Genomic DNA, 23,140 nt, shown 5'->3' with positions numbered 1-23,140 from the left:
CCGCCCGCCCTGGGGCCGCCCGGCCCCGCCGCGCCGGCAAGGGGGGGCAGGCAGCGAGCGGCCACACGCCCCCGTACTACTTGCGGCCTGCGCCCCACGTGGTCGGCACCGGTCTCTTGCCGCCATTGGCCGGCGAGCGTGGCAGTCACCGGGCCGCCGCACCTCGATTGGTCCCACCGGCCAGGAGCCGCGCAGGAATGGTGAAAGACGGGACCTCTGCTCCCGCCCCCACTGACGTCATATGAGCCCATTCATAAAATGCTCAGGCTCCGCCTCGCACTCGAATTTGTCCCTCGGCTCCCCTCCCCCAGCCCCGCACTGCGCTCGCCCACGGAGCCGCGCCGCGGTCACCACAGCACGGCACGGCACGGCCCGGCCCGGCACGGGCCCGCAGGGACCCCTGGGCGCAGGGAACCCGCCCCGGGGAAAGTCCATCCCGGGCAAAGCGCGGCTGGGCACCACAGCCCAGCTGCCGCTGCACCCCACGCACCGCGGGGTTGGCAGCGCTGTCCCGTCTGACCGGCCTCGATCTTGTCTTCCTCGAAAAGATCCAGGGTCAAAGGAGGCTTCCTGAAATATTTCCCCTGAGATGACCACTTGTTGTGCCATGCCTGGACTTGCCGTGCCCCGTCGCCCTTCAGCTGCCCGTTTGACACGACCTCTCTCCCAAAGCCCCACGCAGGACGGGTTAGGAACTCCTGCACTTGGGAGGAGTGTACAGAGAAATGTCACACACACGCCGCCGGTGGCTCTTTCCGGGTGGTGAAGGGCACAAAGCTGCTTTGAGGAGGTGGGACAGTGTAGGCTGTGGGAGGCTGAAGCCCTGAAATAGCTGATGGTTGAGATGCATTGCCTCAACAGGCTGAAACGGCAGGAGTGGCTGAGAAATATGGAAGATCAGTGGCAATTTGGTGTAAGGTGTGGGCCAATTAAAATGTCAGAGAAGACCAGTTGAGGTATAGGGGACTGATGTTTTTAAAAGGAGCCTCTTGCAACTTTCAGTGTCAATTTTTTCTGTACACAAGCCTTTCATACCACTTATTTGACAATTACCTTAGTTCAAGCAGTAAGAAACCTTCTCTAAATGAGTTTTTTTGGAGATCCACATCCATCTGAGTTATTAAGAACAAGTAGCATAGGGGGTAGTCTTAATGTTGCCTTTCCTTTCTTTCTTGGAGTGGCAAATAGGTCATACCCAAATCCAGCCACTACTGCTGAAGATCTCCAAGCTGTACCAGCTGCCAGGCTGCAGCCATGTTCCCCTTGTCCACTCCTTTGCATTACTTGCCACACACCATGTCGATGGCAGAGGCAGCCTCCAGGAGCCTAATCTGCCAAATCCTGGCATGCCTCAGGCCTGGCTTCCCTTTGCAGCCCACTCCTACAGACCGCCCATTGTATACTCAGTGGATTTACAAACTCTCTGCAATTTCTCTTTCTTCATCCCATTCCACATTTACTAAGATCTGCCTGCTTCAGAGTTTGGAAAGAGTTCATGTAAGGGTGCCACCTTAATTGTAACAGGTAAACAGTACCCTGGCGTGTTGCACCTTGAGTGCAACCTGACCATGGTGCCATGTGAATGCAGTTACAAGCACTACAGCCACCTCAAAGCTCTCATTTAGAAACAGGACACACTTGTATGACATCAACTACCCGACGCAAAGAACTGTGCATCCTGAGATACCTGAGGTTGTACTTTATCACCTTTCGTCTGTGCTAAGGGAAACAAGACCAAAGAAAAGAAATGAAGATCTGCTGTGATAGGTTTATCCTTTTTATTTATTAGTTTAATAAAAATAAATATTTGCTACATTTCCTGTTATTAAATATATATACATGAAATAGCTTTTCACTCAAAAATACATAAGTAATAGAAATCAAAGGCTTCTGTTCTTAATCTACTTGTGGAAAACAAATTCATAGTAGGATTCACATTTAATTGGATTCAACAGCACACTGTCTGCACTGATGTTAATTAAAGGCATGAAACTATCATACTCTTTGCAATGAAAAATTAGTCAAGTCAGTGTCTTATTGGCTGACCTATAGGTTTACAGTTGTTTTTTAGAAATTAATCTTTATCATAAGCATTGGTATCAAACCTAATAGGAGAGAACATGTCACAGGATTTCGTCCTATTCCACAACAGGAAGCATCCATCCTTCCATCCCCACAGTGAATTAGTTCACCTATTTTTTTTTTTCTTTTGTCAATCACTCATGAGAGGTGACACTGCAGAGGATCCAGCTCTCACCAAGCTTTCTTCTGCATTTTTCCCAAGAGAGCCCACCTATTGCTTACTGAACACCTCTTTTAGAGCAGGGTGATATTCTAGGGCTAACTCCTTCAGTCATTTCACAAGGAAAATCCTCTTAGGCCTCACCAAGCGTGTAGTTGTTATAACACCCTCCAAAGACAGGACTCAGATTACAAAAAAATGCAAAATGCTGGGATAATTTTCCTCTTGTTCCATACCAGCCTTTCCTTAATTTGTAAACCTATTTTAATCTGCATAGAGAATCTTGGTATTTTTGCATAAACACTTGCGTGTTGGAAAGAAAATATACTGTTAGAGCAAAAGAAAAGAACAGAGGTAATCAGAAGGAGGTTGAGTGCCACTCCTCGTTGGGATCAATAGTGAAATTGTTAGATAGAACATGTGCTTTCTGTGGTCATATCACACTATTTTCTTCTAGTAGCTGTCAAGGCAGTTCTCATCTGTTCAGTTTATGCAGAATAAATTACACACTGCTGATCCTCACTCTTTTGTCTTCCAGACGACAGGTGGATATGGCACAAACATCTGGAAAGAGAAAAGGTAGAAAAGATCTACTACAAATCAAAAACAACAGAAGAGCTGAAGCAAAGGATGGAAGGTAACAGTGGTCACCAGAGTCACCAAGTGTTGAGAACAGAAGTGGACTGGGCAGCTGGACAGTACACGTAGAAGCTGGAGGAAAGGAAATGAACATTGGGCAACCTGCTGAAGGGAGCAGGACATTCTGGACATTCATGTAAGCTGCACTGCAGTTACCAAGGGGATGTTGCCAATTACAAATGGGTCAGAAATAGGGAAGGAAGTATGTAGGTGCTACAAAAGATTTGTTGGTCTCTGTCAGAGTCTACCCATCTTTTATTATAACATCTCCTGCCCACTGCACTGCAGTTGTGCTGCTCCTGAGACCTCTTGTCTGAACAACCTTCTTGTTGCAGGTCAGGAGAGAACCTGCCTTGCTGTTCTCTCAGGGGGACTGATAAACCCCTTGACACAGAAGTATAGACACAGCAAGGAAGTTCTCTAGGTTTTTTTGTATTAAAAAAAATAATACTGGTTATTCAAAAGCGTTGCTATTTTTTATGCTGCCCTGCTTGGAGAGAAGGGCAGTCCTCTGAGAGGCTTACAGTCTACATTTAGAAGAAGATGAGTCACAGGCAGGGAAAGGGACTCACTGGAAGGGAAAGAATTATACAAAGGTCAGATGAGGGGGTTTGCATCTCTTGCTTATGGGCATCACACATTTCTGAGCAACAGGCCTATTCCCCTTTCCAGGGTTAATTCCAGTATTCTCATGGGCTTTGCAGGTCTGTTCCCATTTGCCATAAACTGCTGCAAATCCCAAAGGAGCACCCAGTCGGCTGAGCTGATGGAACAGACAAGCATTTTGAGTGTACTCACACATCAACATGCATACACGTATGAGGATACCTTGCAAGGCCCCAGAGATCTGAATTTCCACAGCCTCTTTTATCAGCTCAGGCGTGTAGTCAGTTCCAGATGACTGCAGATGCAATCTGGGTCAGGGCAGTGATGCAAGCCTTGGTCACCCCACAGCTTGGCTACATTGCTCCATCATATGGATGGTGGCCAAGCTGTACAGCAGAGCACAACAGAGACGAGAGAGAAGTCCTTAGGAAAGTTAAAGGAGTAGTGACATGCATGACTGAAAAATGCAACAATAAGGAACAAAAAAAAATGGATTAGAACTACATAGATGACAACATCAAAAGGAGACAAAAAAACCAAAAATAAAGCACAGGAGCAATAAAACACAATGAATAGGGGATAAAAGAGCACCCAGTAAGAAGAGTCATTCAATTTTTATCATGAAGTTTTTCTGTGACATTGCTGCCACAAGGACCTCACAAGCAATATACATCTCAGTGAGACCACGTTCTCATGTTTCCCTCCTGCCCCGCTGTCTTAGTACCTGAAGAAAACACTTCTCACTACAAGCCCACAGATGAGAACCCAAGACAGTCACTCACTGTCCCCACAGTGAGACCTGTCCCCACAGTGAGGGGGTCTCAGCATGCAGGAAGCCTCAGCACTGGGATCCACTTCTCATCCCAGCCTGCCCAGTGCTGCCAGAAATGCTCTGCAGCAACCCTGAGACAGGGAAGGGGGTTATCTGTGATGTGTCACATTTTTTCCTGCCACTGAGCAGTGTAGTCATTTGTTTCATTAAATGGCATTCTTGTACCCAGCACTAATTTTATCCCTTTACAAATATGTTTTTCATGCTAGCAACTCAAGAGCAGCTCTCCCCCCTGTACAGTCATTCTGCTCTCATGCCTCTCTTACCATTACTCACACTTATTGCAGTGAGGCCAGATTCAATAAAGGGCCTGGCTGCTGCGGTGCTGAGCACTGCAGCGTGTCTTTGCCTAAATCCACAGCTCCAAATTAAGACACCCTGCCCCAGTGCACAGTGAAGGCAAAAATTAGAATACCTAGGAATGTAATCTTCATTGTCCATTCTGTTAAGATCTTGAAAAGAACCATTCAGACACACCAACAAATCTCTCAATACACCTCATCCGCTGCTGAGTTCATCATAATGATGGGGTTGTACCTTGTGTGGAATTCCAGATCTTCAGCCTTTCCTTAGGCACCTACTTCATGCCCTTGCAGGGGTCATGGACCCCTCTGAGCCCGTACACTATTTAGCATTCACCCAGGAGTTCAGCTTTCCCTCCTCTACTCAAAAGGGCAGGAAAGTGCTTTAACAGCATGGCACACGTGTGTGGAGTGAAGAGATTTTGGTTGAAGCTGTTGCACAGCACACAGAATCCCAGAATCATCATATCATAAAACCCTAGAATGGCCTGGGTTGGAAGGGACCTTAAAGATCATCTACTTTGAACTCTATTGCCATGGACAAGGATGCCTTTCACAAGGCCAGGGTTCTCAGAGCCCCATCCCATGGTCTTGGATATTCACAGGGATTGGGCATCCACAACTTCTCTGGGCAACCTATTCCAGTGCCTCACCACCCTCAGTAAAGAATTTCTTCTCAGTAACTGTTTTTCTTTCAGCTGTAATGATGGGATGGAAAGCCAGTGGGACTGGAAGGGCTGGGGCAGACATTCTCAGCACCATCCTGTGTATACATCTTCAGCATATGTTAAAGTGGTGTATTTGGGCAACTCTAGAAGTGGGTATTTGTAACCCTCCTCCCTGGCATGCTACACATGAAGCAAGTGCTGGGGGATCCATGGTTCAGACTTGGGCTTTGCCAGCTGGCTCTCACTGTCAGTTCCTACAGTACAGGACTCCTGTGGGCCTAACATAAGGCACCTCGAGCAGCTCAGCCCTGCTCTGCAGAGCTTGCAGGAAACAAGGGAGCCAGAGAACAGCAGGCTGAGAGAAAGGGATAGAATTTGTAACATTAAGTGCCATAATAAATAACCAATTAAGCACAAATTTTGATTGATATGTCACTCATCTGCAATTGCATACTTTTGGGTATAGTTTCTTTGAGAAGGGCAGAAACTTGCAAACACAAGGCAGCTGCTAAACACGAGTCTTAGCTTTGAAACTGAGTCAGTCAGGCATTTTAGGTTACCACACTGTGTAACAGCTATACATTCCTTGCTTCTCAAATAAACTTTGGGCATCAGCAACCTTGCCTGCTTCAGGGAATAAAGTCCCAAGTTTCTCAACAACAAAATACTCCAAGCAAATGTAGCAATGGAAAACAAACAGAATCTAAAGCCAAACAGTAGCTGGCATATTAACTAGTTGAGTCTATAGATTGCAAATTTAACATGCCATGCAGATGTACACTGCTCTTTATGAGAAAGTCTGTTCAGTTTTCCTTACAAACAGGAAACAATACAAATGGTTCTACAAACTTCTGGTACTTGATACAGGGATTTTTCACTTTTACCTACTATGGATTGGCAAGTACATCTCCTGTTAAAACTCAGATTTCCTCTTTTTGTTGCCATTCTCTGTTTAAAGTTCTCAGAAATTATTGCAGTGGGGAGCTCCTTATTATACAAAGCAAGGAAAGCTTAGTAGGACATGCATATAAAGTGGGGGTTGGGTTTTAAAATCACCAACAACACTGGAAATTAATACTACTAAAAAAAATAAATTATAATAGTTATATCTGCTTCAAATCCAAGTGCAGCATGTGTTTACTGGAGACATAACACAGCCATGGCTACTGATTACCCTTTTTCAATCCTACAGCTCATTGAAATATACTGATTTTGAGCTGGAAATATAATCTGTAGAAATGAAATGCTGTGTGCTCATTGTTTAATCCTTGATGTCTCTTCTACCTAGTTTTGTAACTGTAGGTAAGCGATAAAAATACTTGCCCAGATAAAATGAACAAAGTTCAGGAATTCATGGCACTCACACCACTGCCAACATTCAATGTCACCTTGCGTGATACATTCACTTTCAGCCCCAGATGATGGACTACATTTCGTAATAAATCTCTGTTTTCTCATCCTTTTTAGCCCTCAGTGTCTCCTTAAAGATCCACATGCCAGGCAGTTCTGGTGCCCCTGCAAAAACCCAGTACTTGTGGAAGACTGTCTTGGCTACTCCCAGTATTTCACAAACATGAATTCCACTTTGAATGCCTGTTAAACACAGCGTGTCACTCCTAGAGGAAATGTGAGGGCAGAAGGTTCAACTAGGACCCTACCAGGGGCAAAAGTTTTGAGCAAAAAAAGTATCTCAGATTGCTATCTATCTTTAAATCCTAATTATGTATCTGTATAGTTTTCATCAAATTCTCCATATTTCTTTAAAATGTTTGTCTTCCAGACTTCCTAAAGACTTTTACCATTGAATTTTTAACCATTATAATTGGCATTTCAAAACCACCATTGTTTAAAAACAATGTAGGACCAAAGACACCATAATAATGTTTCCACCCAGAAGGCCATCTATTCAAGGTATGTAAAATGCTATCCCCCTCTGGAGACTTCAGTGGAAATCTGAAGATTTTACAGCCACAATGGCCTGGCTCCAGAATATTCCCAAAAAAAAAAAACCAACAAACCAAACAATGAGCAATTAAAACAACCAACCCAAAAAATGCTGCCTCAAGCTGCAGTGACCCCTCCCTTTCTGAGGCTACCAAACCAAGCCCTGCCATGCTCTGATTCTGTTTGGTGTGTAGCTTTCCCAGTACTTCTAAATATTGATTCTCTGTTAATTCTACTCATCAGCCAGCACCCGCAGCAAAGCAGGTGTAGGTTTACACCTGTTCACATGTGTGTGAACATACACGTATATACGTTCTCCCCAGATGTGGTTACATAAAACCAGCTAAAGAATGGACTTGGCTTGCTCTTAGTGACAGCAGTAACAACTTCTTTTTGTTTAATACTAAAATATGAGATGTTTTGCTTTTGTTATTGAGTCACACAAATGTCATATCAGTCTTATCACATGACTGCTGCTCACTTCCATGACTTAGCTCCCCCTATCAGTGTTATTTCAAGAGGCATAATACAGCACTAGAGGACTGGAAACAAGTGACAGCAGTGGAAGTGCCTCTTTTAATGGCAGAAAGCCTTGTAGGATGACACAGGCAAATCAGGTCAGAAAATTTTTCCTTGCTGAAGGCCTAACTCAGTGTTCCTACATTTCAATGGGAAGTCCACAACTTCCTTCCAATTCAGAAAGGTTAAGAGAAGAACAAGAGAAAGAACCTGCTATGAATAGGAATCACTTTCTTTAAAGAATCAGACTCATGATGGAAGAGGAAAATAACTTTCAGGAATCAGGGTTAAGTATCAACCAAGCATGTTTCATTTCACAGTCATACCATCACTGTATGGTCACACCTCTGCCCTGTAAGCTTCAAGATAAATGTCTGCAGCTCAAATCCCACTTTACAGAAAAAAAAAAGTACAAGAAACCATTTAGATATAATACTTTTTTTTTTTTTTTACTAGTCTTTCATACTGTCTCTTACCAAATGAGCTCTCCATTTTCATGACTTGTTCACCTCTAGGTATATGAAGGAAGTTTAATTCTTATAATCAATTCACTTCTTTGCTTCAGCAACTACTGAAAGTGCCAGTGGTAGCACTTAATGCATAAATTGATGATAAGATTGATTCTATCATTTAGTTTTCTATTGACCACTGAACAGGAAGTTACCTCCTTAAAACATATTATTTCTCTTTGAATAACCTGCTACAGCTGTGGACTGAAAAATAAAATTAAAATGGATGACTGAGCAATGATTGCTTAACTCCCTGCCCTGTGGAGATTTCCCAAAACCCAAAATGCCAAGTGAAAATCTAAACTGTCTGGCTAGAGGACAGCAGCTTTGCTGAAAAACAATGTTGTTTAATCTTTATATTCTTCTGTTAATTCTTCAGTACTGCACTAAGTGCTGTATGTAAAAACCATACAATCCAAAAGGCAGGGAAAAAAAAAAAAGCCACAAGGTCTCAAGTAACATCCCAAGGAAGCTGATTATCCATACATTTTAGAATGCAACATTGTCTTGGCCTAGATGCCTAAAAACTTACCTAAAAATTGTTCCATTAAGACTCCTACAAGTAGCCAATCCAGGCATAAGAAGTCAGGTAGCACTGCATGAATTCAGCCATAGTGTCCAAACCAAACACAGAGCTCAGAGCAAACACAACCAAACTATTCTGCTGCTATTAAGAGGCAGAATAAAAGGAAATTAATATGACAAAAACCAGCAGCACTTCCAAAATGGACCCACTGTAAATTAACATATCCATCTTGGAATCCATTGATACACAAGAATGCGGTATTATGGGAGGGGATATCCAAGATTCCCCAAGTCAAATTCCCCAATACTATGCAGAACCCAACACAAATGTTCTTTCCTGGCTACATCAAACTTCCTTCTAAAAGAAATTTAAACTTGTTTCTCATTTGAAACCACTCCAGAATATCGTTAGTCTGGTAGTTAGAGCTCTTCCTGCAATTTCCAGCGAAGTCTATCCATTATTCCTTTTACACACATTTGTTTTGCTTTATTCTGATCTTGAGCTCATATAATTATTTTCCCTTCTTATATAGCAGTGTAAGTGTCACTTCTGTGTCTTTCTGTTAAGCCTCTCTATTCCTCTTAACATCCATGTGGTCCTTTTCTACATCTGTTCCATCCATCTGTTTGAACCCATTTATCTGAATGTGGGTGATAGTTGGGCTCCAGATAAGGTCTTACTAATGCCATATACTTGGACATCATAATATATAATTATAAAATACTATACATTATTAAAATTATATTTTTAAAAGCTTATAATTACATTAAAAATATAGTAATATTTTTATACATACAGGAAATCCATCCCTTAACACTTTCTAGGACACTATCTTTGTTTTTTATTATTTTCTCAGCCATGTCACATGCTATCATTCTACTGCTATTACACCAACTACCAACCTGTCACCGAAGCTATGAACTCTTCTAGAAAAAATTGTGATCAGTTTCTATTTGCATTACTAAAACCCATCTAATTCTATTAATCTCAGTTTTGATTAATCTTGTCAGCACATGGATATTCCAGTCCTCCTATCAATACAGTCTACCGGTTTTGTGTCGTTAAGATTTTATCATTGCTGTACTTTTTCACTAGTGTCACTATGGGAAGAATTCCAACAGTCCTCAAAAACTCCAGTTTGCAGCCTTCTTTCCATCAGTATAATCTCTTTCCACTTTTTATCTGTCAGTTCATTCCAAAGTCACCTTACATTGCAATTAATCAAAATTTTCTCTGTTTCACATGATTTCCTCACATGGAACAGAATCAAAGTTTCCTCACAATGAAACATAAGGTAACAAGGTAGCCTGGCACAGTGTATTTTGCTAAAAGCCTTGCATTTTATCCTACCTTTAATTTCTCTGTGATCTTATTTTGTCCTTCAAAAATTGTCCTACAGCTAAGTGTACAATGGCTGCCAGATTAGATCATCATTATTACTAATCTTGTCTTTCCTTTGGGTACCCTCAACTATTTGACCCCTTTTATGTGGCTTCCACTGCTAATACAGTACAGTATTTGCAGGTAGATTATACATTTTTGGAAAGGGGATATATTGCATTTATTGAGCTAAAGCACAACTGCAGTGCTTAATGCATTGCCACTGAAATCAGAAAACAGAACTCAGGAAAACCTACTACTGCAAAACTGCAAAAGTAATAGTTAGAATGGGAACAGAGTAGGAAATACACTAACAAGTGTAAAACACCTTACAATAACTGTATTTCTCTTGCCTTGATTTTTTCTGGTTTATTTTGTTCTAGACTTTCTGATTTTTTATCTCATGCCATCTTCACCGGCTTCACCCTGCAAGCCCAAACCACCAGAGGTTGTATTGCTGGCACTGAAGGCATGTATCCCTTTTCTCTGGCTAGTCAACAATTTCTTTTATAAGCAAAACAACTTTAATTTCCCTCCAATAGAACAATAACTTCTCTTGAAAAAAAACATATATTTCACTTCTTTTTCTTTCTTCAGTGAACCATCTAAGTATACTTTAAAAAATGTATTTCAGGTGATACCACTGGCAAAATCTGATGTATTTTCTGACAGAAAAATGTTTGTAGAGCTCCTCACATACCTCTCACAGAAACTGAGCAATAGAAAACAAACTGTGGCATATTTCCTTTTTATGTTGATGTTTGAGCTCAACCGTGTAATTTTCTTTGCACTTTTATTTATTAGTTAACAAATAAATTAGTCTTCTTCTGAATCTCAGTAGGATTACTCTTAGCAAGGAAAATAACATAACAAGAATCTTTCCATTCCCAAGAGAAGTTTAAGCAGGCTCAGCCCCAAGTTCAGCTGACTGTGGATGCATGACACCGTCTTTCAAGATCTGCTTCCAAAACATAAGGAGGAAAACAAAAATACATAAACAAAATTAACTAAATTCACTTCCGACTGATTTATTATTTGTCATTCCTTTGATACACAGAGTAAATTATCTCCAGTTAATTAACAAGTTACTCTAAAACATCAGAAGGTTTAACAAGAACTGACTTCGCACTATTGGCATAAATTATATTACATTAACACTTAGTGTTAATTTCCTCCTTCTTCTTCCCTCCCCACTTTGTCCGAAGAGAAAATACCTCTCTGTCAGGTAAACTACCAAGTTCTGTTTGCTTCCTGGGTTTGTCCCATAACTTCAACGCGCATCAGCACTTTCACGCACCGTCATTCTTCCACTTCACACTTGACAAACTCTAAGGAAAAAAAATCCCAACTTGCAGATAAAAGCACCGGATCCTCCCTTGCCACGTGCCAGCCTTTTCTATCCGCGCCAGCTGAGCAGCGGAGGAGGCCGCAGGAAGGGATCTACCGGCCCTCGGGTTCGGTGCGGAGCTCCGCGCAAAGCGGAAGCAAAGGTCCGCACAAGCACTGAGCCCGTGAGCCGGTGTCTCTCCGGGGTCCCGAGCAGCCACAGGTGCGGCGGAGCCCCAAAGCCAGCGCGGACGAACCGCCCGTGTGGTTTAACCAAAGCAAATCCCTCTCGGGAGGCTCGGCTCGGGGCAAGCCCTGCCGAACTGGGCTAATGCCCGGCCCGGAGCCGCGGGCAGCGAGGGGCACCGGGAGGCCCCGGCTCTGGCCCTCACCCCGGCCCCACCGATATCGGGGCTGGCCAGTACTGGCCGGGCACCCCCGCACCAGCGGCTCCGGGGCAAAGCCGCCACTGACCTGCCGGCGCTCGAGGCGCGCCCCCGGCCGGGCCGCGCTCCGAAGCCGCTGCTCAGGGCGCGGGGATAACGCCGGCGCTCGCCGAGACACCCGGCCGGGCACGGGCCGGCTGAGCGCGGACGGGCCGGAGCGGGACGGGCCGGAGCTCCCACCCGACGGGACAGCTGCGCCGCCCCCACACCAGAGCGGGCGGGCGCCGTCACGGCCGCAGCCGGCGAATCCCGGCCGCTCGTGGCGGTTCCCGTCATGCCGCGGCGCCTACAACTCCCGCCGGCCCCCGCGGCCCCGCCGCCGTTAACCCTCTGCGGCGCCGAGGCGCCTCCGCCGGCCCGCCCGGTGCCCCCGCGCCGCTGCCCGGCGCCTCCTGCCCGGGACCCCGGCCCGGCACATCCGCGGCCCCCGGGGAAGCGCCACTGCGCCCCGGCTCGCCGGCCGAGCTCGCTCCGAGCGGCCCGGCCCGGCCCGGCCCAGCGGCGGGCCCCGGGCCGCTGACACCGTGGCGGGTTTCTGTACTCCCGCAGTGTGGTTTCTGGTCCCAAGCACAACTGTTTGTTACCGACACTAACTGCACGCTTCCTGCGATATAGTAAAAAGCAGGTGAAATGCCTCATTCTGGCTGGTGGGGCTTTAAAAAAAATTCTTTATGTTTGAGGAGGCAAATTGCAATAAGCAAATTAACTCAAAAATAGCTTTACAAGCACCAGAAAACTTTGGGACAAAGTTTCTAGGAAATGCTGGGCTATCCTGTAGTGAAACTAATGTGAAAATCAGTCACACACTCATATTCTGCCCTCCTTCCCATACACTCTTCATACAGGTGCTCAGTATACGTGTGACCAACACATTCATCTCTTTTTCAGCTCCTCTCAAAATAAGTAGCAAACAATGTGCATGCAACTACCCTTTTGGGAACTAAAAAATATCCCGGAGACTCAGAATAAATTTATAAAGTCAGTGAGGGACAGGAGCAGATAGCACAAGTTGAGGCAAAATCAGCACCTCAGAGTAAAACCCTCTGGGTCTCACCCAGCCCCCCTCCACAGCTCGGCATTGCACCCCAAAACAGCCCCTAAACACATGCAGGGCTCATCCCCTATTTTTCTATTTTATTTGCTGCCTTTTTTTTGTTTTTAATGAAAGTCTCGTGCAGCAAATAAAAGTCAAATAGCTCTAATTTGTAGTGCTACAGACTGTAACATGCTCAGACGTGTAACTGCCTGACAGACTACACAGAAATCTGGCTTAGGCTCCAACCTCTGAAACAAATGCAAATATCCAGAAACATTCTGCTATTTCTCCAATATTAAATTACAAGTAAAACAAACCTACTACCAGATTTTTTCATACAAATATGTCTTTAAAAAAAAATCACTACAAATTTATTATTTATTTCAAACTATAAACAACACAGAGGAAAGAAACACATATACGTTTTCATTTTCAGAAAAAAAACAAACAACTTATCTATGAGAAAAGCAAACATATAGCTCCTTTTTTTTAAGTTCATTTTTTAATACTCTGCCTCTGAAATCAGCCTACAAGCCCATAGATTTATCTAGAGAAAACACAGTTGGAAAACCTTTTTATGTTGCACTGTTTTTGGACCCTTACAGGAGGTTTTTAAAGACAATTCACAACCACACTATTTCAAACAGTACAAATACAATTATTTAGAATTTATTCTTTACTGTAGCAATTTTTACTCCAGTATATTTTTCAGAATTTCCTGGGAAAACACAATCAGTCCCCATCTAGTTTAGCGCACCTATACTGTTACCTCTTTCTCTATATTTTTTCTGAACAAATCAACAACAAATGTTTTATAAGTGTTTACATATACATTGTAAAATAAGAAGAAGGACAATACCACAAGAGAAATGCTCAAAACCAAACGGAAGGTGTAAATGACCTCCTGCCATGTTCCAGACGTACCTATAAAACCCCTGCTCACTGGTACAGGATTATACATTCCATCATAAGTTCAGCCTTTTTATATTTTGTACTATTTTAACACCCTAAATTTATAGATTTTTAAAAGTGGCATGTTAAAAGGGCTTTATTTAAGAATTTCAATGAAAATAGTGTTATGTTTTGTCATATTACCATAATCCTTCTTTTTAAATCACTTAGAATTTCAGTATAACCTAATTAAGTAATTTTAAGTAAGTCTTAACCCAAATACATAGATCTAATAAAAATGTATTTTGCAAACAGGGAAAATAGACTTCTAAAATGGATTCCTCAGGTATGAACAAAGATGCTGGAACATTTCCTCCCCACAAACTCTGAGATCTGAACTATTTCACAGCACTTTCATTTAAAACCAAAATACTTATAAGAAAACAAATTTCACCAAATATCTAGTATAATATTTCATCCCAATTGTATTTATTTATTCCTTTTATATTTGAAAGAAATCCTTCTATTTTCCTTGAGGAGAGAGAACAGGGGAAGAAAAATACTTAAAAATCCTGACTACCTATCTGCACATACTATTTATTTCAAAACTCTTCTAACAGCAGTTTATACTTTATTTTAGATAATGTATATTATTTTGCCTGTAGAAATATTATTATTTAGATTTCTGCCTTTTCAAAGGGTACAGAACAACATTATATATTTTAGAGTCTTCTAATAATTTTTAATCTCTCACTTTTTTTAAATGCTACAAACATCACATTTGGTAAATGGAATTTACATTTCTCTCTTGTCTTAATTATCAGAGTTGAATCAACAATTCAAACCAGGAAGAACAAGTGACGTACCGTAACACAACTGCAACTCCAACACTTTAACACAGCTCCTCTATCTATTGGTGTATAAAAAGCTTACACAAAGTATAAAATACCTCAGAAATACAAACTCTTTCCTGATCAGAAAATTTTACTTATTGACTAATTTGACCTCAAGCAACTGCATTTTTCTCAGAAAGAATCCTATCTAGAGCTTTATGCCATTTACTGACCTTTGCTTAATTAACCAGCATGCTTTAAAACCAAGTCTCGGCCCTTCAACTTAATCAAAACAGACTACTTTTAATTGCTACCACATCAAATATATTTGTCAACATAATAAAACCACATACAATTAGAAAGAACTATTTTTTCTAGCCCTCTCTTTGACCAACCAGAGATTTGTAGCATCTACTTCCAATTTATTAGCTATTCTAATGTGAAGCAAACTGAAACACACAGCACAGTTCACAAATATGTTGATCTTTCTATAACATTCTATCATTTGCATCTTTCAATGGGAAAATCCGGTATACCACTGTCAGCACTGCTGTTCTCCTGCAACCGATCGGACATCAGAAGGACTTGGCATTAACTTCCCTCCCTCACAACACTTTGCCTCCTCGCCTCTCTCAAAATAAAACAAAAGTATCTGTGTTTGTCTGAAAGGTCAATAAACACCAAAATCTAAAAGGCCAAAAGGTCAGGTATTATTTAATCTGAACAAAAAAGTTATTTTTTCTCTCTCTCTCAAGCCATCAGAAAGAGCGTGTTACCTGAGATGAGATGCCCATGTCCCTCGGATGTCTGTCCTTCTGTCCAGAACAAGTGCTGTGCTATGCTCTCTGTAATGTAAGAGGGAATAGATTAAAATTACTATATACCCAGGAACATCTTTGCACATTCAGATTATCTGGCCTTCAAAAAGCATTTTATATTTTTTGGTCTGAAAAGCATTTTAAAAACTCTTATTACATTCTAGTCTGAGTCTTCAAAATTGGTTTTTATAAGTAAGGTACACATGTCAAAAATTAATTCCATACATTGTCATTTGAAGTACCAGATTCCCTAGGCCTGGTTTTCAGTTCTTAGAGGCCTCCCTGCATGCACCATCCCATTAGTAACATTTAATCTGCAAATGGTGTGATCTTATATTAAAAAAAAAAAAAAAATTACATACATTGAAAAATTTTTAAAGCTATTTACATGAGGGACAAAGTCCTGAGATATTTCTTCCCACAGCAACTTTTCCCTCCTCTGCTTTAAAAGTTGAATGCCTTCCCAGATAAATAAGGTCTTTGTTTTACCCATTTTTCTGTGATTTGTATTATTTTGTACTTACTTCTGATGCTGCAGAATTTACATAGGCCTGTAGTTTTGATACTTCCCTTTCCTCCCTCCACCTGTGAGGTAGATACCAACTAAAATCACTGTCTATACACCACTTCCCCCCCACTTTTCCCTCTAAACTTTTCCAAACAAATGTGAGAGGGAAAAATGCTTAAGATAATGAGCAGAAATTGCTTGTGCTAAATTAAAAAAAAAAAAAAATCTTGCTTCAGTTTGTCATTTAATAAGAATTTTTAACATAAATCATGGTCAGAAAGCCTCAGCACTGTAGGGTGTAGTATTTATGACTAAACTGCCCTAAAAAAAAAAAAAATCAGTCCTCTCTTACCACTTTTCCTTCCATTTATTTACCCTCCTCATACTGCTTAGATCTACAGCGGACTGTTGAAGCACATGTATTTTTACACACAATTTCCTAGGCACTGACAAATGTGAATCAAGGAAGAATTTTGCACAATGTTAATTTATCTAAACTATTAATTTCCTCCATTCTCTCTTTTTTTTTGTCCATGGCACCCAATGCTTTTTTTTTACCCTCTGCTGTTGTTTTGATTGGTATTTCCCCACTTTTCTGTACATTTATCTCCTGCTGATCCTACTAGATCAGGCAGGAAGAATTGAAAGTCTGTCTCTCCCCATTGCTACACTTCCTCTCATTTTTGGTGTTTTATCAATTAAACACATTCAACCATTATTTTAATATATTTTTAAAAATACTTTTCTTTCCCTTCTCTAGAAACTTGCTGATTACAGTCACCAATACTTCTGTAAAGCAAGGTCATTTCTGTCCTGCTCTAGCACATGCTTCTGTCAGAATATTAAGGATACATGACTTATAAGTCTGTGCTGCAACACATGCAAAAGGAAAAGGCATGAGAAGGAAAAAGAGGGTAACATGTACAGATCCCCCTAAATATCATTAAAAAAAAAAAAAAAAAGACATTTTTAATTGGTTCTGACTTTTTAAAGAGATACCATCATGAGAAAACACCTATCTTAGGGGGACTCTTTGTCTAGATCATTAACAACACTTTTTTCACACTAATAAAAGTAGAGGAAATTTTAAAATTCAAATTTACTGTTAAGCATCAGCACTCTAGGATTTCTGCATTTCACTCAGCCTGGGAAGGGAGAGTTGCCTGTTGGTTTCACTTTTGTTCTCAGCTAGTTTCACTTTCATGCACTGGCAGAATCTTTTATGTTTTTGGTTCAGCAATGTTAAAGACAACATTTGCATCTTTAAGTAATCCTCATTACGCTTCTAATACAAACAATTTGTATCCATGTACTTCCCAGGACACTAAGAAAAAGTAATTTGGGAGCCTAAATATAATGGGTAGCATGCTTCTAAAGAAGCAGCTTCCACCTGTCTCATGTTGGGTTGTAGTCTGCTCTTTCTTTCCCTGAAATCAATAAGAAATGTGCCATTCACTTCAGTGATAGCAGGATCAGGCCACTGGGTCTGTAAAATGCAACAAAAGAATGCCATATGCAGACCAATATATTCCTTTTAACATACAATGTTTGCCTTTAATTATTTTCCTACGCAAACTCAAGGGGGAAAAAATGGTCCCTGCATTTACCTTTCTGTATGCTTTTAAATTAGCAATAAATACTCTTCTTGACATAGGCCATAGGAAATTAGAGGGCATATGTTCACTTTGGTTTGCATGGGGAAAGAAACACTCTGTGTCCCTGCTACCAGCTGTGGTAACTCTTTCTCCTGCTTATGCCAAGTGCAATCTATAAAACACACTCCAGCCCAGACAGAACTTTTACTGTCTTGCACCAGGACCTTGTCTAACTAAAGTTTCCAAAGCATACATTTGTGTAACCCTCATTTTTTTCAGGATAAACCACAGTGCTCTAAGCACCTAAACAATCAACAGCAGGACAAAAACTGGCTTGCATCTGTATTTTCCAAATACAAATTTTTTCCAAGCCTGTATGTACCCTTTTATATTACCTTCCCTGTCTATGGTATAGACTCCAAAACACGGCTGTGAACTCACACACATGGAGGCAAGCACATATACATAGAGTGGAATCTTCCTCTAGGTATCAAAGCACTGCAGTTCCTGCCTTTGTAGACATAAGGGCTTCTGAGACACTGAGACTTAATGGGAAGACTTAGAGGCTTATAGGAGCCGTGCAACTGTTACTTTTCAGCTTCTTTCATAGACATTTTGCGTCCCACAAGCACACATAGAAATTGCCACTATGTGCTTACAGAAATTGTCAAGTTTACATGCCAAAAGTCAAATACTGAAAGCTCATATATGCAACTCCTGTGAGAATACTTATATCATAGTTTTATTTACACTACTGTTTAATTTACCATATGAAATGTGAATAAAAACGCAAGTGCATTGTGATCATGTACCCATCCACTCCACATTCACACACTTTTCTATCCCAGTTATCTGTGGTACTGTGTATCTGACTTATATTGTCACATTACACGCCTAGACCATGAGCAGCTTCCACAGTACAAGGCAGCACACATTCCTGCTTTCTCTTTTCTTGGATATTACTACACAGCAGTAACTGCTCTCTCGAAGAATTTGTCTTTGCCTTCCATCTCAACCGTAATGTTTCCTCTCCTTTCCCCAGAAGACATCCTTTTTGTTTCCAAGGCCAGTTCAACATGAGACTTACACTAAATTTCAAGCGTACAAATATACCCCATGTTCGGTGGGGTTATTCAGTCATTTAGGTAAACCACACCTTAAGGTTTCTCAGTGCCATACAAAAACAGACCACTGTGACCCGGGTCACAGAAAACTTAGTTTACTGGAAAGCATGATCACAACACTGACTTTTACATATTCACAACATGCTACATTTGCATCCCAGGGTATCCATCCACATTCCTCCTAACTGTCAAAATTCACTCTTTCCTAACAGCATCATCTAAGATTGTTTGTCCCTAACTTTCTAATGTCCAACCACACCACTGATAGACTGTTTTTGTCAGAGTTACCTATTGCATAGATTTTACATCAGTCTTTCACCCACAGCTGCATCTGCCCCAGTAATAGTGCCCTGGGAGAAAGACTTTGATACTTCCAGCTTTCCTTGCATAGCTTTTAGGGCAAAAACCCTGAGTCGTATCAATTTCTTTAATGTAGCATGAAGCTTAAGTGAACACTCAAGAATCACTAAATATCTATCAATTAATATTGGTGGAATCAGATAAATAATTACAGGAAATACAATGGCCTGTTTCAAAAGTTTCCTTTGAAGGATGTACTTCATAACTTAGATTTGCTCTTAAATGCTGTTCATGGTGCACTCTGGAGCATTCTAACCTGTATTTTACCTGAATTTTATATAAATATTTGCTGTACATTTTTGTATTTCTAAAACTAGAATAACCAGATAATTTTAGCTGTGTGATTGCCATTTATCTTTCGTCTTCCAATTAAAAGGATATTAAGGCCTCACGGCAAGTATTCTAATGAACCCTTCGAAATACCATGAGGGTGGTAGAGGCCAAAGACAGTTACACAGGAAAGGTGATGGAAAGAGGGTTGGTGTTACTTCAAAGATACTTAATGTTATACTAATTCCTGAAGTGCAAAGAAGGGAACTCTCCATGAGATGCCTTTCCTAGCCATGCCAACAGTTTTGAAGGGCTCTGCAGTCTCTCCTTGGGGTTCCTAATAGTTTGCAGCCCTCTTCTGACAGGTTATGCTGCAGTACAAGAGGTTATCACAAGGACAGTCTGCTGCACTCTCCTTTTTCCTTCTGAAAACAAGGAGCAGAACAACTATTAACAAATACTTGCTTGAGTATTTGTCTTGGAAGGCACCAGGCATAACAGCTGGTGCTATGTAATAGTCACATTATTCATAATACTTGCGAGTGGAGAGTAGCTGTCATGACAGGTAGGTTAAATGGAGGAACAGAGATGTGAACAGGTCAAACAGTATCTGTGACAGGTGAGGAGAGCACAGCCTAAGATCGCTGACTTTTCACCTCTCTTTCACTCCAGTTTAGTCTCAAATACACCAGACTTTAGCCATCTTTACCTTTTCCTGATCTTTAAGCAGTGCCCTGATCCTAACTCAATGGGAAATTCACATAGGAGATACCAAGATGAGCATAGCAATAATCAAGCTAGCTCGGAGGATGGGGATTCATGGAGAGAATCCCAGTAGTGTTGGGACCCTTCCTTTGGCTTGTGATCGAACAGCATCTTCCTGTTTGCACAACAGGGTTATCTCAGAGATACAGTGACTATTACAACACATGGATTATAAATGATACCTGGCCCTATTTAAAACAACTAAGGTAACAGAACCTCATAGATTTCCAATAGTCTTTTGCAACTTCTAACTAAAGACAGGCTGATCAAGAGACTTAAAACAATACTCATGCAATCTAGGGAAAAATACTTTCGTTCTTTCCTTAAACATAAAGTAAATATACCAGCACCAAAACCACTTCTATGGCCCGTATCCCTTACTAAGAATAATTTTGTTTGTAGAGAAATATGAGAGAAAGGTAGCTGTAACTCAGCTTATCACAGAAACTTTTGCTGTTATGGAATTATGCAGGTCCTCTGCCACTATCAGCAGACCTTCACTGAATCCAGGTTAAACAAACCTGCTTTCTGTTGCTTTCTAAAACTGTGCTGTCGGGGAATTCATCATTCTATGGGAACTTTGCCTCTGCTAAACAATAGTTTCTCCAACCATAGGTTGCCAAAGGACAGTGATACTCACAGTGTTAAAAACCCCAAAGTTTCTCAGGAATATCTCAGTTTTGACAGCTGGGGAGTGAGAAGCTCCTGCAAGTATCTAGGGTAGCTACTGATCTACTAACTGCCTTGGCTTGCTGTCAGTAGGTCCAGTCTCCCTGAAAAAGTGACTTTTCAGGTAGCAATTACAAAAATCTATCTTCGTAAAACGGAAGGATTCAAGACAATGACAGGGAGAGAGGTGAATCAAAAGGAAATCACAGATTCAGAAAATAAATAATAGAATAAACGCTACTAAAGGACATAATGATATTGCATATAGTAGATTGCAAAATAAGGAAGTACATATGCTGTCTGTTAACAGGAAAAAGAACTGCACCACAGGTTACCTCCCTATGAGATTGAAAGAAAGATACATAAAACTTTCTCTGACGGTGGGCTGACTGGTAGCAGATTTATCAAGTCACTAAAAAAAATTAGTGACTGTATTTTTGCCATATGTTCAGTATCCTACAATTAAAAAGTAGGGTACAATCCTCACAGTCTGAAAGCATTGGTCCTTCTGAATGAGATATTAGTGGATGAATGGGAAGGAACTACACACAATTCAGCTGGAGGGAGTGCTCAGCATGTGTAAAAATCCTGTGGACTTCACCTGTCTCAAAATGTATTATGAGCGTGGTACCTTTTGGGTTGTATGCAGACAGCTGATGAGCTTGCTCTATTTCCCTCTGCCATTTTGAAGAGCTTCAGCTACAAAAACAACTTATTGGCAAAAAGTCCTTCTGTTTTCTTGTTCTTAGACCAGCTCTTTACACTCACAAGTCTTTTCCCAACTTTTTCTGAGAGAAGATAGTGTGTGATTTTCCCACAGTAAATCTTAAATTATTTTACTCCATATTCTACACGTTCATACATGTATTCTACATATAAATGTATTTCTACATCTTATTTGACATTCCAGGGCACTTAGGCAAATGGGGTTCTACTCGGTTAATATTAAACTTTTTGCACAAGATAAAAGACCCCTTACTTCTCCCACCCCCTTAACACACTAGTGTTAAAAAATAACACCCTCTGGACAACAAAAAGTTTGGCTAGAAATTTGTAGCATAATGAAGATCAGAAACCATCTGCTAACAGGAGACTAACAGAACATCCATTCTGATCCTCAGGAAGACCATCCAAAACCATACTATGTCTAGTCCTCAAGAATACATATTCATGGGTTGTAAACCAAGCTGTGTCCAACTAATCTTGGATATATGGTACTCCCATCCCTTTCCTGGAAACAAGTCAAGTCATTCTCAAGTATCTAAACACACTCATTAGCACTAAGCAAGTGGCTTTTCAACAGTGCAGTTATGAGCGTGATGTAACAATTTAAATGGGAATAAACAAAATTCAGTAGAGTTCCATAAAAAGAAAACGCAGTGTTCTGATTTCAGAAATATCACAGGTGTTACTTCGATCTTTTCCTATTAAAAAAAAATAAATAAAGTGCTGTATAAAAGTTACATTAATGGTCCTAAAGATTTTTATGAAAAATTATGCCCTGTCAGTCTTTTACATGGATATTTCTTACTGTCCTATATGATTTTGCAGCACCTCATTATTAATGGTGTTTTACAGTATTTGTCTAAATACTGTAGAACTTCTGGTTACAGGTAATAACAAAATATTCTTCTCTGGCTATCCAACCATAGTTAAAATAATCAGAAATCAGAAAAGGGGAGAGAAGAAGAAAAAATTGGCCTGATAGTTATCTACATGATAATAGATTACAGACCCATCTGTAAACAGTGGCTGTGGGCCCAAGTACATATTCCTGATAAAGCAGTATAAAGTGGACACTTCACATAGGTTAAGGTCAGGTATTTCTGCTCAGGTTTTTTGTCTCTCACATGAATAGTACTGAAGCTGGTCTTACTGGGACCAAACAGTCCCAGTTATATAGCAACCAGCAACTCTGTAAGCTGCTGGAGTATAAACTCAAGGAAAAGTGAAGGTTGGGCAGATTAATTCAAACTTTACTCTGTGGAACTTCTCAAATAAACTAAGTGTGTAAAGAACACTGTTAATTGACACAACCTGGCTGAGATTTTTTTTTTCCCCTTGTGAACCTTCAGAGCTTGTATGCCATGCAGTTGAAGAATATAACCCATACTTCACTACTGTTGTGCATCTTTGTGTGACCAGTGAACTCTGAAATTTCAGAAAACATATACAAGAAAAATTCTAAATTTTGATTAAATTTGGAAAATGAGACACATGTGAAACTTCCACAAATGGTAAGTGATTCTGTCAGCATCCACTTAATTTTTACCAGTTGTTAGTCAAAGGCAGCCATTAGTACCTTCTTGCTTCATGTTACCACCCATCTCAT

At 40.9% G+C, this 23,140-nt stretch overlaps 1 protein-coding gene and 2 long non-coding RNA genes across 7 annotated transcripts in view; 1 reads left to right on the top strand and 2 right to left on the bottom strand.

The window, feature by feature from the left end:
* HSD17B12 (hydroxysteroid 17-beta dehydrogenase 12) overlaps positions 1-23,140 on the bottom strand; it is a 119,010-nt gene that overhangs the window by 82,680 nt on the left and 13,190 nt on the right. Inside the window, exons 2-3 of the mRNA XM_086892241.1 lie at positions 16,042-16,102; positions 15,476-15,544 (exon numbers count right to left, since the gene is read on the bottom strand). Coding sequence (XP_086748367.1) covers positions 15,476-15,544; positions 16,042-16,102 — 130 coding nt within the window. The remainder of the gene's footprint in view (positions 1-15,475; positions 15,545-16,041; positions 16,103-23,140) is intronic.
* Positions 96-3,345, top strand: LOC147652546 (uncharacterized). The gene is made up of 2 exons (XR_015287802.1): positions 96-1,767; positions 2,781-3,345. It is a non-coding gene; the product is annotated as an uncharacterized LOC147652546 (long non-coding RNA).
* Positions 1,765-12,186, bottom strand: LOC111930137 (uncharacterized). Of its 5 annotated transcripts, none has more exons than XR_015287799.1 (5): positions 11,968-12,186; positions 11,382-11,495; positions 10,868-11,125; positions 3,710-8,928; positions 1,765-2,806 (listed from the first exon to the last, which is right to left on the bottom strand). It is a non-coding gene; the product is annotated as an uncharacterized LOC111930137 (long non-coding RNA). The 5 variants fall into 5 exon arrangements; XR_015287800.1 differs by lacking the exon at positions 11,968-12,186 and adding an exon at positions 11,886-11,956; XR_002865044.2 differs by lacking the exon at positions 11,968-12,186 and having other exon boundaries at positions 3,710-3,944; positions 8,794-8,928; positions 11,382-11,879.

The sequence above is a fragment of the Cyanistes caeruleus genome, chromosome 6 (assembly GCF_971803275.1).
Source record: "Cyanistes caeruleus chromosome 6, bCyaCae1.hap1.1, whole genome shotgun sequence".
Lineage (NCBI taxonomy): Eukaryota > Metazoa > Chordata > Aves > Passeriformes > Paridae > Cyanistes > Cyanistes caeruleus.
This window is presented reverse-complemented; position numbering and strand designations above follow the sequence as displayed.